We start from the raw sequence: 17,052 nt of genomic DNA on the forward strand, positions 1-17,052 counted from the left end.
GTGCTCTGCCACCAAAAATGGGCTCTTGCATCCCATTTTCGGTCATGACTGCTTCCTGCAGTCCTCTGCCAGTGAAAATGGAGCTCAGGGAGCCACCTGCTGCACCCTCTGAGCTTTGTTTTCACTGGCGAGAGCTGTAGGAGGCCATCACGGCTGAAAACTGAGCTTGGGACACATGGCCCTCCCCAGCCCTCCCCAGCTCCGTTTTCACTGGCAGAGGCACTGCAAGCTAGTCCTTTGCTGTTTCCAGGGCAGCCCTGCAGGCCAGATCTAAGCACCCTACTGGCAAGACACCCTTGTTCTAGCTTCCTTGAAGGAAGGAGGAGTTAATCAACTCTTTAAAAACCATTGCTAGATCCAACAGAACTGAACAATTTTGTTTTGGTCTCTTAAAAAAAGGAAGATTATGTCTATGGAGATTCTCAGCCATCCAAGTCATGGATGTCTCAAAGATGCGTTTTCCAAAGGCAACTGGATTTTCTTAGGTTTTTCTTGAAGACATTTTGCTTCTAATCCAAGAAGCTTCTTCAATTCTGTGTCTTGAATGTGAACTGAAGAAGCTGCTTGGATGAAAAGCAAAACGTCTTCAAAGAAAAACAAAGTCCAGTTGCCTTTTAAAAAAGCACCTTTGGGAAATTGATTAGGTGATAGGTTTCCAGATCCAAAAGGCCCTAAAAAAATAGATTATTTAGACCCTTTTCAGTCAACTTTTAGCCCAAGTTATAGTATTGAGACAGCATTAACCACACCTATTGATGACTTGTGGTTTCTTTGAACAGGAGTGGTGTACCTATCCTCTCTGCGTAGACTTTCAATACTGTCAATCATGGTATCCTTCTAAGCTTTAGTGACTGGACATGAGAAGGCCACAGTTTTAAAGTGGCTCTCTTCCTTCCTTTGAGAAAGTTTAAGACAGCATTGAAAGGTAGGTGATATCTAATTCTAAAACGCCTTTGTTTTGTGGGTATTTCAGATTTGATTCACTCCTAGCTTCTGTTTAATATCTACATAAAGCTGCTAGGTGAGGTCATTCATCACCAGAAGGTTAAGCATAAGCAGAATGCTCAGTTTTACATCTCTGCCCCAGACTATATAAGTGATGCAGTCAAGGTTCATTCTCAGTGATTTAGGGGTGTGAAGATGTACTGTAGATGAGAAAAAGCAGGAAGATAAGACTGAAGATTTAAGGAGGCAGATCTGGAAATGTTCCATGTTAGTTTTGAGTAGGATAGCAGTCCTCTGGTGCTGAGGGGAGATTTGGGAGCTCACCTGAAGGTGCAGTTTTGACTATAGGACCTGGTGGCAGGTGAAGCCCAAAAGGTCTTTAGTCAAATTTATATTTTGCACTAGATTGAAAGCAGTAATGGGCAGCCAAAATTTGTATTGCCACACTGTGGGTATGGCTTATTTTGTGGGAGTGGCTTAATGGTCATGTGACTTGGTAGGAGTGGCTTGCCAGCCATGTAACCAGGTGGGAGTGGCTTGAATGATCATCATTGTTCAAGTGAACTGTTAAGTCCTCGACTTACAAACTTATCAGTGTCGCTCGCTGGGGTGACAATTTGCTTCGTGTTTTATGTGCTCTACTTCCTGGGTGCCCCCCCACCTCGGACTGGGTTGCTAGGTGAATGGGTGCTGCCAGAAGCATAAATGCTGCCAGCGCTGCTTTCACCCACGCCTTCTGCTTGCACCTCACGTGGGATGTGGTCGTGTGAGGCTGGAGGGGAGCCGGGCAGGAGAGAGGGAAGCTTGTCCGAGGCCAGGAAGGAAGAAAGAGAGAAAAAGCAAGGAGTGCAGACACAGCAGCAGCAGCAACAGTGGAAAAAAAGAGAGCCGAGCTGAGACCAGTAAGTGACAGCCTCCAATCAGCTAGAGCTGCACACGCATCTTCATTTCCACCGATAGAACTGCGTTCCACCCCGTCCTGCCTGCTGCCCACCCCTGATCGAAAGGCATTACTTGCAGTCACTCAGGCCTTAATCACTTCTTGGTTGGACTGTTGCAATGTACTCCTCATAGGGCTGCCTTTAAAAAGCTTTTGAAAGCAGCACTTGATCCATAATACAACAGCACAATATCTCAAACACCCCCCACCCAAAAACACACAATACAAAAACCTTCCAGTAAGATTCTATGGGTGCAATGCCAGATGCACTTGTCAGTTCTTTAAAGTTATGCATGACATAGAACCAGATTACTTGCAGGACTCTTATCTCTAACGATTGTTCTGTTTTGGGCCTACTGGATCAGTACAAAGAAGCCCCCACAGTAAAGGATTTAATTCAAACACTTTTTTATATATTTAAAGATGTTTTGTACAGACAGGAGCAGATTTTTCAGTTCATGTTGGCAGAGGCCCCGCTTAAATTGACCAAGAGATAACAAAATGGCCGGCAGCCATGAGGCAGAGCCAATTAACATTCTTTTTTGAGATAAGGTCCATAGATCATACACATATCCTCACAGCTCTCCCGGTTTATTTTCTTTCTCCTTCATCGGCATTTCTGCATAACTTTTAAAGGAGCCACAGCAGTTTCTCAGCACAGTAGTTCTGGAACTCCGGATCTGAATGTTCCACCATGACCAACGTTGGAACATGGCATTGGGCCAGAATACATCCGGAACCGCCTTCTACTGCACGAATCCCAGCAGCCGATAAGGTCCCACAGAGTTGGCCTTCTCCGGGTCCCGTCGACCAAACAATGTCGGTTGGCGGGCCCTAGGGGAAGAGCCTTCTCTGTGGCGGCCCCGGCCCTCTGGAATCAACTCCCCCCAGAGATTAGAATGGCCCCCACCCTCCTTGTCTTTCGCAAATTACTTAAGACCCACTTTTGTTGCCAGGCATGAGGGAGTTAGGATATTCCTTCCCCTAGGCCATTACAAGTTATGTATGGTATGTTTGTGTGTATGTTTGGTTTTTATAATAAGGGTTTTTAGTTGTTTTATTAAATTGGATTGTTACATGTTGTTTTTTATCATTGTTGTTAGCTGCCCCGAGTCTGCGGAGAGGGGCGGCATACAAATCCAATAAATAAAATAATAATAAATAAGCATGCCTCTTTACTCAGAAACCCTCCCTTATATATAGGCTGGGCATGGTCAATTCTTTCCTAGAGCTATGACTGCCTAGACATTTTCCATAGACTATTTTCTAAAACTATTCCCATAAAGCTGTTCCTGTCTGCTTCTAAACCTTCTGACCTGGGCATCTAACAGGGGCTCCTGATCCTCAATGTCCTTCCCCACCCTCTAAGTCAGAAATTACCATAATTGGGGTTTCTACAGTCTCTGGAGGTCTCTCGGGTTCCAGCTCTCCCTTACTCTCACTCTCTGATTCAGCTGGCAAAAACGCTGACCTAGGGTACCAAGACGGGCCCGGTTCATCCTCCTCAGAATCTGTCACTAACAGATCAGAGTGGTCCGGTTGTGGACAACTCACAACAATGATATGTCCTCGTTCCACCACATTTGCTAGGTACGAAAGAATAGGCTGGATCCCTTGTGTAAAACAAGATTATATCGTGGAGCCCAGGAAAGGTGTCTTCTTGGATGCAGCAGCTGCCCTATGGAATAATCTGGCCCCAGTTCTTCTGGCTTTCTGGATGACCTTGTGGGCCTGACTTTTATTCCAGGTGGTGGAAATAAGATGTTGACCCACTATAGAATAGCCGTTGTTTTGTATTTATCAAGTGGCTTGATCAATTTCAAATTGGTATTGTTCCATTGTTTTTTAAATATATATACTGTATATATGTTTTTGTCTCTGCTATTTGTTCACTACCAAGAGTTAAGATGGGCAGCAATATAAATTTGCTAAATAAATAACATGCAAAAATATGCTCATAAAACCCATCAGTGGGGAAGTTGATTTACACCACTATCTCTTGCCAACTGTCTTCACACCCGGGAAAATATGTACTCTAATGTTTCATATTTTAAATGCAGACTAATAACACACACACATATATAAAAGAACAGGAACATCTGGATGCTGCCTCCCACATCTGCCTGGAAGTTTTGGCTGGTCCTGTAAAGGCAGTCGTATCCTCTGGACAGTGAGTGAACTGGGACTTTAATTAGACACCCCAACTGCTAGACTCTCCCTTGTTTTCTCCATAAAGCCACAAAACTTGTAAAGAGTTTTCTGCTGTAATGCCACTTAGATTATGATGTCCTGTTTCTGTCTTAGTTTGGCACCCAATTCCTGCTAGATACTGAACGATACAACCAATTCTAACTCAATCTTTTTTTGTTGATGCCTAAACTACACAATTATTTCCTGTTTTATTCTCCCAAAAGCAACCTAAGCAGTAGCAGAAAAGGAATTTCAACTTTAAATTCCATTTTTATCTCTATGTTTTAAATTTGATTTCAATTCTTTTTAATCTGTGTTCTTTTTCGTATGTTCCTATGGCTTTATTATGTTGTTGTAAACCACCTAGTCACTTAGGTGACGTTCACGGTGTAGACATTTAATAAATAAATAAAACAAATATTTAAAAAGTAATCAATTAAACCTTGCCAATTGCATTGATTCTGGTTTCTGTTATCCATTCCTCATTCAGCATCTAAACTCTGCAACAGTCTCAGTTCCAGAAAAGATTCCTTGCCTAGGGCTATTGTTAAAGTAAAGGAGTAAACTGCACCTCGATGGCTCACTGGTTAGAGTGCAGAACTGTAAGCAACTTCTGCTGATCACCGGCTGCCAGCAGTTTAGCAGATCGAATCTCAGTAGGCTCAAGGTTGACTCAGCCTTCCATCCTTCCAAGGTCAGTTAAATGAGGACCCAGATTGTTGGGGGCAATAGGCTTTTACTCTCTGTAAACTGCTTAGAGAGGGCTGTGAAGCACTGTGAAGTGGCATATACTGTAAATCTAAATGCTATTGCTATTGCTAAATGCTATTATTAAATGTTTTAAAGAAACCAAGTTAGCCCAAAGACAATACTATAAGCAACAAAAGCAAAGTCACATGTAATGGAATTCACCAGATTAATAATAACCTAGAAACAGAAATTTTTTCTTCGAGTTAAGATTACTGTGGAGAAAATTGGCAGAGGCATCCAACAAGGCTGAAGTTCTGTGAGCAAGATCCTGAGAATTAACCACAGTATTTTCAGTTGCAGCAAAATTTCTCCATTTCATTTTGCTTCTTGAGTTTTGTCAGCCTCATTGAAAACCACAGGGCTACCTTCTCGATCAGCATGTCTGGGATTCTGCTGGTATCTATCATCCTACAAGAAACAAAATCACCTCTGAAACCAGGAAAAAAACCCTCACAAATGTCCATTCATGGCCAAGTGAATAGAACCAAAGACAAATTCCTTGTGTGTCCTATCACACTTGGGCAATAAAAAAATTCTATTCTATTCTATTCTATTCCATTCTCCAAAAACAAGCAGTCATATTAATAATGGCGGTGTCAGGGTTCTGATCAATGCCTTAATTAAAACATAAATCTCAAGCCAAGGTTCAAAGGAAATCCAGTTATTTATTGGCAGTGTCATGTCAGACCTCATTTCATTTGCACCTTGACTCTGACCTGTTTCTGCCTCCTCCCAAGGTGTGTCATCAGTCACATTCCCCAACCAAGCAATTTTGTGGGTTGTAGAAGTCACTCCCTCCAGCCACTGTGGATCTCCATGGAGATGGCCTTGACATTTGCCATCTGGAATATGCTGTTTCGGCTGAGGTGCGAACTCCTTGAAAGTGCTGCAAGGCTCGACTCCCCACCCCCTGGTCTATGGCAACTCAAGAGCAGGTTGGGAAGGCTTCGCGGGTCGACAGGTAGCTAGTGGAATAACCTTTGGATTCTGTAACTTAATCTGGAAGTTGCTTAGACCCAGCGGTGGGCTACTAGCTGTAACGTTAAATGGGGCTCGCAGCTGCAGCTCGCGAGTGCTTGCAGGGCCAGCGCGATTTTTCTCCTGCACCTGTGGAGTTAGCAAAATCGCAGGTGTGCTTGTGTTTCTTCATGCACAGAAGCAAAAAGACCAGTGAAACACGGTTGCACCTGTAGCTCCATGCGCGATTTTGCTACCTCCACGAGTGGAGAAGCAAAATTCGGCTGGTCTCGCAAGCACTTGAGCCATGGTGGCGAGCCCAATTTAGCATTCCGGCTAGTAGCCCACTGCTGCTTAGACTCCAAGAAGATACCAAAATTGCATGTTTTTTGCTGCCAGATTTCCTGAGCGTAGACAATGATTTTTTTAAAAAAAATTCATCAAGTAGCTTAGTCTCAGAAGGAAACTGCTTTGAATTTGAGGAAAGGGGGGGGGGGGGGTAACGACCACAACCATCAAACAGTTAATCACGGGTTGTTTATGCTTTTCAAGTATGAAAAACAACCAAAATATGGAAGATTTTTTTTTAAAAAAACTGGCTGCCAGCCCAAATTCTTAATTAGCTAGAAGTTCATCAGCATTTCACAGGAAGCTTCTGCTCTGTCAACCACAGACGTCTGATCACGGTTCCAAAAGGGAATTAATCCTGCAGATTCACACACTAGTCTAATAATTAAGCTGAGCATGGTTCTGCCATTTTGCTCATTAATAAAATATTATTATTTATGTCCTCTTTACTTTTCTCGACTCCAAAGAGGCTACTCACCTTAGAAATCCTGATGTAGGAACAGATGTGATTAACCCTTGTTTCCCAGCTTTAAATGAAAAGGGATCTTAAGGCTGACCTTCTAATTTTTCTTTAAAAAAAATCATTACAATTATATCTAATAGTTCAGAAGGACTTCTACTGATTAGGACCAAGCAAAGCCTTGAAAAGGGATGCTTAGCAATGGGCAGAATCATGGAAAAAGCATCTCTTTTTGAATAATTGAAAATCATATTTTGGTTCATGCAGTTGCTTCAGATAACGTATCAGTGATGGCAAGCCTATGGCATGTGTGTCACACGTGGCACATGTAGCAATATCTGAGGACACATGAGCCGTTGTCCTATGTCAGCTCCAGGGTGCACCAACTGATTTTCAGCCTTCTTTTTGGCCATTTTTGCTCTCCCCAGGCTTCAGGAAAGCCTCCTGAAGCCTGGGGATGGCTAAAAACATTCCAACGGGCCAACTGAAGTTCATTTTCAAATTTCCATTGGCTCGTTTTTTGCCGTCCCCAGGTTTCAGTGAGGCCTCTGTGGATGTGCGGGGCAGCAGCGTGGGAGAGGTTGTGTGCATGCGTGGGGGTGGGAGTTTGCACCCTAGCAAAAAAAGGTTCACCACCACTGCCATAGACAGTCCCCAACTTACAACCTTTCATTTAGTGTCTTTTCAAAGTTGCTGAAAAAAATGACCTACAACCATTCTTGCATTTATGACCACTGCAGTATCCCTGGGGATACTTGATCATGATTTGGGGTCATGGCAACTAGCTATGGTAATTGCAGTCTCGTATGATTGCTATAGGTGACTTTCCCAGAGAGCTTCTGACAAGAAAAGTCAATAGAGGAAGCAGGATTTGCTTAATGGCTGCATTTTTTAACAGCTGTGATGATTCACTTACTATCCACAACAAAAAAGCTATAAAATCAGGAATGGTCACTTGATGATTCAATGACCGCATCATTTGGCGATGGACATTCTGATCCCAAATGCGGTTGTAAACTATCTATAGTCCTAGTTGTTTTAAGTTGTTTCTCTATGTACATCTACTTTACTTTCAATCCTTGTATGCCCACACTATTATTGTCTCTGATAAAGTGGCTTTGCAGATACCTATGAAACCCAGAATGGAAATGAAAATTAGATTAGATTCATATGCAAAATCCAAGTAGCTCTACTTTCAACTTTCTGGTTTTAAGAACCCTTCAGTTTACACTTAATAAATACTACAGGTCCCTAGTGTTTTTGAATGTAATTTATATTTAAAGTAAAACGTTGTTCTCCCAAACTGTTTTTTGTTGCTTTTCAGAAGGATTAATTCCTTCAAGCTGACATCAAGAATTACTTTTCTTGGAACTTAAATTTTCAAACCAAATTAAGTTTCATCGCATAATATTGTTGTCACATATTTGGACACTTTCCTCTAAATCAGCCCTTAAATGTTTACTGCTTTTCCTCAATAACTTAGGCAAAATGCTGAATTGACTTAGCTGTAGAAGAAGCTTTAGAAAAGGAATTTTTTTTAGATGAATTGGACCTTCTAAAGAGATGTAGAAAATATAAGGGCAAAGAGGGAGACAGGAAAAAAATAACATGCATCAGACATTTTATATCTTTTTTGTGTGTCAATGTTTTAAGCTTACAGAATAGGTAACAACCACATTCAAATCTTTTTTTTCAATAGTTTTGTCTCGCATTGTTACAATTGATGGAAAGCTTATTTAGCAATTTAATGTCAAGTTTTCTAGATAATCTCTTTAGTTTTTCTTTGTTTTGTTATGGCTTTTTTGAACCATTTCATAAATTTCTGTTACTTCTTTTGTAACTTATAATCCAGATGCAGATCAATGCTGCCATCTATGGAAGTTCTGCAGGAAAAGCCTACAGAAAAAAGCAGAAAATGTCAGGATTTTTAAAAAGAGAGTACAACAGAAGAGTTTAGCATCTGGACAGGTGTTGTTTTTTTAAATGAAAATGAAATAATCATTTAGAAGCAGTAGATATAATACATTTTACTCCTGTTTTGAGTCAGTGTTGGCTTTCTGAGGGCTACTTAAATTAGGCCCTGCAGTTTTCACAACATTTTGTGATTTGCCCTTGCCTCCTTCCTAGTATATGCAGTGCAATGCAGTGAGACATGTGCAGGTCTGTACATTGGGGAAATAAAACAACCACTTCATAAACACATGGCACAACGTAAGAGAACAAACCCATCAGGACAGGATTCCGCAGTCCGTTTGCATTTAAAAGACAAAGGCCACCCTCTTGAAGACAGCAAAGTTCACATTTTGGACAGAGAGGACCACTGGTTTGAAAGAGGGTTCAAAGAGGTTAGCTATGTCAAAAATGAGAAGCCCTTTTTCAACAAAGGGGAGGATATGACATCATCTATCTCCAGTCTACAATATAGTCTGTTCAGTAGCTCCAAGAACGCTCCATAGCCATGTGCACTACTCAGTTGGTCTTGAGAACATAGATAAACTTCCAAGTGGCCTCTCTAAAATAATGCAAATGACCAGCTATCTGCTAGGAGTATAAAACCTTCCATTCCCCAACATCCAGTCAGAAGCTGAAGAAGTATCTTGCATGAGAAGAGAAACATCTTCAAAGAAAAACAAGGAAGTCCAGTTGCCTCCTGAAAAAGCATCTTTGGGACCTCCTTCCTAGAGTTTAGCGGGAGTGATTGGCCAAGGTCAGCCAGCTCACTTACAGCATGGAAATCATACTTCTGGTTTCTAGCTAGTACCTTAATTACTACACCTCTTAACATTCTTAAAGAATATAACTGACAAAAAATATAAAAATAAACTGATAATTTAATAATCTACTAAATAAGGTATAAACAAATTCATGTTTCAGCAAAACTGAGGAATTCTGGGAGTTGAAGACCACAAGTCTTAAAGTTGCCAAGTTTGGAGACCCCTGACCTAAGGAACTACTGGATGCTGGCTCTTTAGGTTTTTGTCTTTCCACTTTATTGATCAAATATTCTCTCTTTATTCTTGGTTACCATTATTCCATTTTTTGTCTTTTTTTGCATATTCACATGCATTTACACAGTTGGCGAGAGACTAGATTAACAGGGAATATCACAATTACCAAATCGCAGTGAAGGATTTCAGTTCAATTTGTCTGCAATTCATATACCTTTTATTTGCCAGTGAATAGCATATCGGATGCAACTTTGTCCAACCACGAAGCCAGAAAATGACAAGGTTAGAGACCCAACAGATGCTATCATGAGAAATATGTTATCTTAAAGGATATTCTTTCTCATACTTTATAAATTCTCTGGGAAATTATTGTTTTACATTTCTTTGAATAAACTGTAAAGCTCTGTTGACTTTTGTTTTATGAAGAAAAGACCAAACCTGTATGATAACGTATTCAACTATGGCACACCCTCATGTGAGATCCACTTCTAATAGGTAAATTATTGTCTGGGATCGGGGGTGGGTTGCTGCCCGGACGGGGAAGGGGAACGCAGTAGGGTAGTAAAAATGGAGCTTCACCCCCAGAGCACCCAATTTGCACTGAAAGATGAAAGAAAATGCAGGGCGTCCTACATAAGCCACGCCCACAGTGTGGTAGTAAAAATTTTGGCAGCCCTTCACTGCCTGGGATATACACGTATATTATTATTTATTAGATTTGTATGCCGCCCTTCTCTGAATACTCGGGGCAGCTCACAGAATACAGGGGCAGGTTCCTCTTACCTGCCTATCAGTGCGCTGTGCACACATCATGATTCGCACATGTGAGGGTCCCCTCACACGATTTTGCTTCTGTGCATGTGAGGTGGGAAAAAAGTGCCAAAATCTCACAGGGGGGGACACTCACATGCACACGATTTGACAAATTTTTACTTCTGCCCATGCGCAGATGCAAAAAAATCACTGAAATTATGCACACAAGAACTTCCCCTTGCAATATTTTGCTTTTGCGCATGCAGCAAAATAAATCCATTTTTTTTTTTTAAAGAGAGATGGTGCTGCGCGATGGACTAGAGAAGACATTGTCGGAGCCGCCATGTGCATATTGCATAATCTGAGGGGCCCTACCAGAATGGAGCTCTGGCGTGCACCAGTAAGAACCTACCACTGGTATGTATGTTTATAAATTCTCTTAATCTCTTCAATTTAGGGTAGCCATATTTTAGGTTGTGCATCATTCAGTCAGTTTTATCTGTCTAGAATGGATAACAACATATGGAAAGCAATACATTATAAGTATCAAGATTAGAATTTGTAGTTTTCAGAGGCATTGTTAATATTTATCTATTGCACTTCAAAACACAAGAATATACTGTACAACATTTTAATAAACAACATTTCTTAGATGAATCACTGTAAATAAATTTCCTGGGCTTATATAATATAATGTTGACCATGGGTCTTTCTAGGACAAGGAGCATGTTTTGTTTTCTAGTCAAAAAGTTGCATTTAAAACTTTGAATAACACTTCAAAGTATACAATAAGAAAATAAATGGCCAGCAGAATAACTGGACATTAGGAAGAATAAATGGCCAAAATGTATATTTATTTCAGTATAAATTTAACTTGCATTAAATATAGTCAGTACAATTAGTGCAAATGTACTTAATGATTTTTCATTTCCAATAAACTAAAACTTACAGGTTTGGTCAGTGTTTTAGGACCTTGGTTTTCCGAGACAGCTCTTAGACCATAGGACAAGGGCCCCACATTTTCGTTAACAAATCCACATTTTTCAGCCTTTGCAATCTGGCACCCACAAACTATGTTGGCGTTATAGATGGTACTCACTTAGCAACTGCCTCGTTCAGTAACCATTAATACTTATGACAGTAATGAAAAATCCATGCATGTACAACTTTCATAGATCTATGCAGAAAAGGAAAGCTGAAGTAAGATCGTAATGGCTTCACTTAGTGATCACTTGACTTAACAAGCTGTTGGTTCCAATTGTGGTTGCTAAATGAAGAATACCTATACAAATCCCAGAATTCTTAGACACACATTAGATCATGAAAAAATGAATAGCCAGCGCACTTGGAGCATTTAAGCATTCTGACTATTCATTGACAGGTCTAAATTGCAAAGCATGTTCCATCTTACTTTGTCTGTGCTTATTAAACAAACGTCAATGGGGTAATTGTATTTTTTTAATGAAACTCGTTAGGATTAAAAAATGATAGATAACTCCTCATGATTACCTTTGATGTACAGAAAAAAGAAGAGATGTAATTTCTTGCAATTCTTCATTTTCCTGCCATTTTTATTACTGATCTTAAGAAGTGCCTCCCAGTAAAGAATTTTATCAAATCATTCACATTATCTTGAATAAATATATTCCTGGAGACAACAAGGGCACATTGTTTCAGGTTATTGGAACAAATGCCTGTTTAGTGCATATTAAATATTTAAAGCCCTACATGGCATTGGACCAGATTACATCCGGAACCGCCTGCTACCGCACGAATCCCAGTGACCAATAAGGTCCCACAGAGTTGGCCTTCTCCGGGTCCCGTCGACTAAACAATGTCGTTTGGCGGGCCCCAGGGGAAGAGCCTTCTTTGTGGCAGCCCCGGCCCTCTGGAACCAACTCCCCCCCGGAGATTAGAACTGCCCTCACCCTCCCTGTCTTTTGTAAACTACTCAAGACTCACTTATGCTGCCAGGCATGGGGGAGTTAAGATATTCCTTCCCCCTAGGCCATTACAAGTTATGCATGGTATGTTTGTGTGTATGTTTGGTTTCATAATAATTGGATTGTTTTATTAATTGGATTGTTACATGCTGTTTTTATCATTGTTGTTAGCCGCCCCAAGTCTATGGAGAGGGGCTGCATACAAATCCAATAAATAAATAAATAAATATTGCGCCTTCACCCGTGACAGAAAAGTATAGTTGAGGATGTTCTGAACCAATGAAGAAATACTTTTTCTTATATATATTTTTAAATACACGTCTTTATTAAGAAAACTGATGCAGGCTCTATCAAGAGCGAGCCAAAGAAAATATTAATCCAGTGGACCATACCAAAGGCACAGTGGTGTTTATAACAAGAACTGCAGTCAATCCCTTCAAACAAAATCAGTGAGATCAGAAAGCCTCCTGTCCTGTTAATTTTGCTGCAATGGCTGTCTTTTACTTGAGAGAAGCGTAAGGCTGACTCCGTAGCACAATGCTCCTCAGCAGGGTAACTCGTCTAAGTCTCAAATGGATTCAATGTCCTTTTATTTTGCTGCACCTGAACATCACAGCGTTGCAGGAAGTCTCTTTGTAGATTCAGAACTTCACCCATTTTTCGATTTTATAATCCATTCGGCATTTGGGTTCAGCTGATATAAGTCCTTCATGAAAGTGTCGTCATCTAGGCATCGTTCACCTGTCATGGAAACGTATCATATAAACTCTTAAAATACCAAATAAGGATTTCAATGAATGATTTTCTTAAGAGGAAATTCCGCTGAACAGGGCGGAACTTATTTCTGACAGTCATAAAATCAAGCAAGACACCAACATACGCGGTAACGTCAATGTCTCATGCTATACGCGAAACATTTTTATGCGATCGTTCTACTTTTAAGGGTTGATATTCCTGCCTGATTCTGAAATGAAAGCATTTAAGTAATTGTTTGCTCTCGTTACAAGTCACTTCGCTGTATCTGAAGAATTGCCATAACTGCACGAGTCCCTAACCACTTTTGGAAAACAATTGTGGCATGTTCAATTCTCCTCTATCAGTGGACTGGGAGTCTCCTCTTCGCACTCTATGCATGCTTTCTCCAGATGGCAGCTCTGCATAATGGTCCCTGTTTACCCCATTGTCCCTGAGCTAAAACCATTTGCTCATGGAAGCAGATTCTAATGTATAAAAATTTATTCCCTGCTGAATAATACAGTAACTGAAAATAAAATTCAACAAAAGACTTTTTTTTTTAACATAGTGGAATATTCAAACAGGGACCCTCTGGGGATAAATCCTTACAGAAATACAAAATCAGCACTTGGCTTTATCCACCACTGAACAAGGTCATGTAACAAGCTACTACAGCTTGTAATTTCCACTCCCACAGGCCCATCTTTCTGGGATCGGCTAATATCATGTGCAAGATTAAAGCTGTGAGTTCATATACAGGTAGTCCTCGATTTACAACCGCTCAAAGTTACGACAGTACTAAAAAAAGTGATTTATGACCATTTTTTATGCTTTAGACCAGTGATGGCGAACCTATGGTACGGGTGAGGAGCCATATCTGCTGGCATGTTAGCCGTTGCCCTAGCTCAGCTCCAACGTGCATGTGTATGTTGGCCAGTTGATTTGCATGTGTATGCTGGCCAGTTTATTTATTTATTTATTTATTTATTTATTTATTTATTTATTTATTTATTTATTTATTTATTTATTTATTTATTTATTTATTTATTTATTTATTTATTTATTTATTTATTTATTTATTTATTTATTTATTTATTTATTTATTTATTATTTGGATTTGTATGCCGCCCCTCTCCGAAGACTCGGGGTGGCTCACAACAAGTGAAACAATAATAATAATCCAATTAATTAAAATATTTAAAGATTTAAGAAAAACCCCATATACTAACAGACACACACACAAGCATACCATGTATGATTTGCCCTAGCTCAGCTCCAACGTGCATGTGTATGTTGACCAGTTGATTTTTGGCTCACACAGAAGCTCTGGGAGGGCGTTTTTGGCTTCCAGAGTGTCTCTGGAGGGATGGGGGTGGGTGTTTTTACCCTCCCCCGGCTCCAGGGAAGCCTTTGGAGCCTGGGGAGGGTGAAACACGAGCCTACTGGGCCCACCAGAAGTTGGGAAACAGGCTGTTTCCAGCATCCAGAAGGCCTCTAGGGGGCAGAGGAAGCTGGTTTTATCCTCCCCAGGCATTGAATTATGGTTATGGGCACTCGTGCATCCATGATAGCACGCGCACAGGCTCTTTCAGCACCCAAGGAAAAAAAGGTTCGCCATCACTGCTTTAGACTGTTGCAGTACCTCTATGGTCACGTAATCAAAATTCAGCCACTTGGCAACGGACTCAAATTTATGACGGGTGTAGTGTCTCGGGGTCATGTGATCAGCTGTCAGGGAAAGCCAGATTCACTTAACAACTGTGTTCCTAACGACTGTAGTGATTGATTCACTTAACAACTGTGGCAAGAAAGGTTGTAAAATGGGGAAAACTCATTTAACAAATGTTTTGCAACAGGAACAGAAATTTTGGGCTTGGTTGTGGTTGTAAGTCGAGGACTACCTGTACTAAAAAGTTTTAATTGCAGCTCTTGATAGATTTAATTTCCATGGGGGGTTGACAGGAAAGCACATAATTTCCTGAATATTAGCAGAGGGGATCTGAACAGAAAAAACAATTTGTTACTGAAATCAATTGCCCTGATCAGGAATGGATGCCCCTTCCCCAAATATACTGACGTAGAAGTGAGATAGCAGCATATCAGGAATGTTTTATTTTGAATTCTTGCACTGAGTAGGGTGTCACTTCTATCTCGATAATTCTAAATAACCTGGTCAGGAAAAATAAACCACCTGATTTGATCATTACAATAAAGCAGAGTTAACAGCCTTACCAATATTTCCTCCTACTTCATGTAAAAACAGCTCTTCTCTCTTCAAACCTTCCACAGTTCCACTGGTAAAATCAAAGTTAAAAAAATGATCAGCCATTATCCCAAATAACTTCCGACTGAAAGCTACTAGTGTGCACCAGAAAATGACCTGCTGGCTCAAAGTTTGCAAGTGCACAAAAATTATTTTTTCCCATCTGTTAACTCACTGCAATAACATATCACACTTGAATGATTATGGGAAAAGAAGCTGTTTGCAACCTTGAATTACAAGAGAAAATCAGCTGAAAAAAATCCATGTTTTTGCAAAGAAGTAATCATTCTGCTCTTTGGGGTGGGGTGGGGGGGAGATATCCAGGAAATTTTATTGCCAACTTTTGACTGGATATCATTATTTAACACAAATCCAATTAATTTGTAGTCATGGGTTTTTTTTACACTTCCAGCATACATGTACATTTTTATGCTCCCAGTACATGTTCCAATATTATTTTTAGAAATTGAATGGGCAGATCATCTTATATACTTTCAGGTCAGGTATATCTCACTTAATGGCTACCTTGTTTAATAACCTTTGAAGTTACATGAGGGGTCCCCACAGTTACATGATTCACAATCCCTGGGTGTCTACAACTGTCACAAGATTGCCATTTGCACATGTGTACAAGCAGACTCAATAGAGATGGCAGCAATAAAACTGCAAATCACAGTCATATGTCTCACATAAAGACCCCAGGGGGCTCACTTAATGACCATGGCCAAGGTGAGGTTGTAAGTCTGTTGCAGAGAAATGATGTCTCGCTTAATGAACATGTCACTTAGACAGAGAGTTGCCAGTCCCAGTTGTGATAATTAAGCGAGAACTACCTATAGTTAAGAGTATCTATAGACACTTGACAGGTTCCATGCTAAAGACATATTCCATGCCCTGTTTCAGAAATGAAGTAGGTCACCCGCTTCCATTTTGCAAAACCAACAATGGAACCAAATATTTAAATCCTGGAAAGCAGGCTATTATTTATACTCTTGGGGATCTTGTAATATTTCAGGCTATGCATCACTTTAAATATCTCAGAGACACTAGAAATGAATACTGTATATTCATGAGAGCAACCTGACACCCTATGATGAAGTAACTCTTCCATAAAATAAGGAGCATAGATCAAAAAATTCCACTGCATGTAAATAGGAGAGAACCAATGTCCTTCTCATATTCTCCAGGAGAAAAGCAGAGTACTATTGTGGATTCCACAGTTCTCTTTAAAAGTATGAGTATGTGATCAGGTCAGGGCAAGAAGGAAAGTCTCCTTTTTATCTGGATAGAAATGCCTGCATGAACTTGTCACAAGTAAAAATTGATCCAGAATAGAAACTTCCATGGTGGAGTAGTGTGATGAGAGCTACCTGCGATCTTCACCCGATTTTCTAATGCCAAGAATGGCATGTGATTCTTTGGAGGAGATCACAGGAAGAAAGGGTATAGTCTGCTGCAGGAGAAGGGTACGACTTCCTGCTGTAGCAGGCGGAAAACCGTAAAACCAGGCTCGGAAGAGATCAACAAATGAAGATAATCCAGAGGCATGGCAGCTTGAACTTCAAGTAGGGGAAGGAAAGCGAGAGTGAAACTGTAAATGTCTGACGAACTTTGCTTACTAAATACTGAGTGCTGAGATCCTCTGAAGGGAAAATCTGGACTAGTGAAATCAGAAAATAAAGAAGTGTCCGGAGAGGAACAGGTGGCAAGGTGGTAAGGAGCAACAAAAAAAAGTGAACATTGTTAAAAGAATAGGAATAAGAAATACGGATATACAGTGTTCCCTCGATTTTCGCGGGTTCGAACTTCGCGAATAGCCT

At 40.4% G+C, this 17,052-nt stretch overlaps 1 protein-coding gene across 2 annotated transcripts in view; it reads right to left on the reverse strand.

Annotated features, from left to right (window-relative positions):
• Positions 1 to 12,525: 12,525 nt before the first annotated feature.
• The window catches only part of ARHGAP18 (Rho GTPase activating protein 18), an 82,451-nt gene continuing 77,924 nt past the window's right edge, over positions 12,526 to 17,052 (reverse strand). For both annotated transcript variants that reach the window (XM_070733492.1, XM_070733490.1), the window contains exons 14-15: positions 15,202 to 15,263; positions 12,526 to 12,975 (exon numbers count right to left, since the gene is read on the reverse strand). In XM_070733492.1, coding sequence (XP_070589593.1) covers positions 12,884 to 12,975; positions 15,202 to 15,263 — 154 coding nt within the window. In that variant the 3' untranslated portion in view covers positions 12,526 to 12,883. The remainder of the gene's footprint in view (positions 12,976 to 15,201; positions 15,264 to 17,052) is intronic.

Source organism: Erythrolamprus reginae, chromosome 1 (assembly GCF_031021105.1).
Source record: "Erythrolamprus reginae isolate rEryReg1 chromosome 1, rEryReg1.hap1, whole genome shotgun sequence".
In the NCBI taxonomy this organism is placed as follows: domain Eukaryota; kingdom Metazoa; phylum Chordata; class Lepidosauria; order Squamata; family Dipsadidae; genus Erythrolamprus; species Erythrolamprus reginae.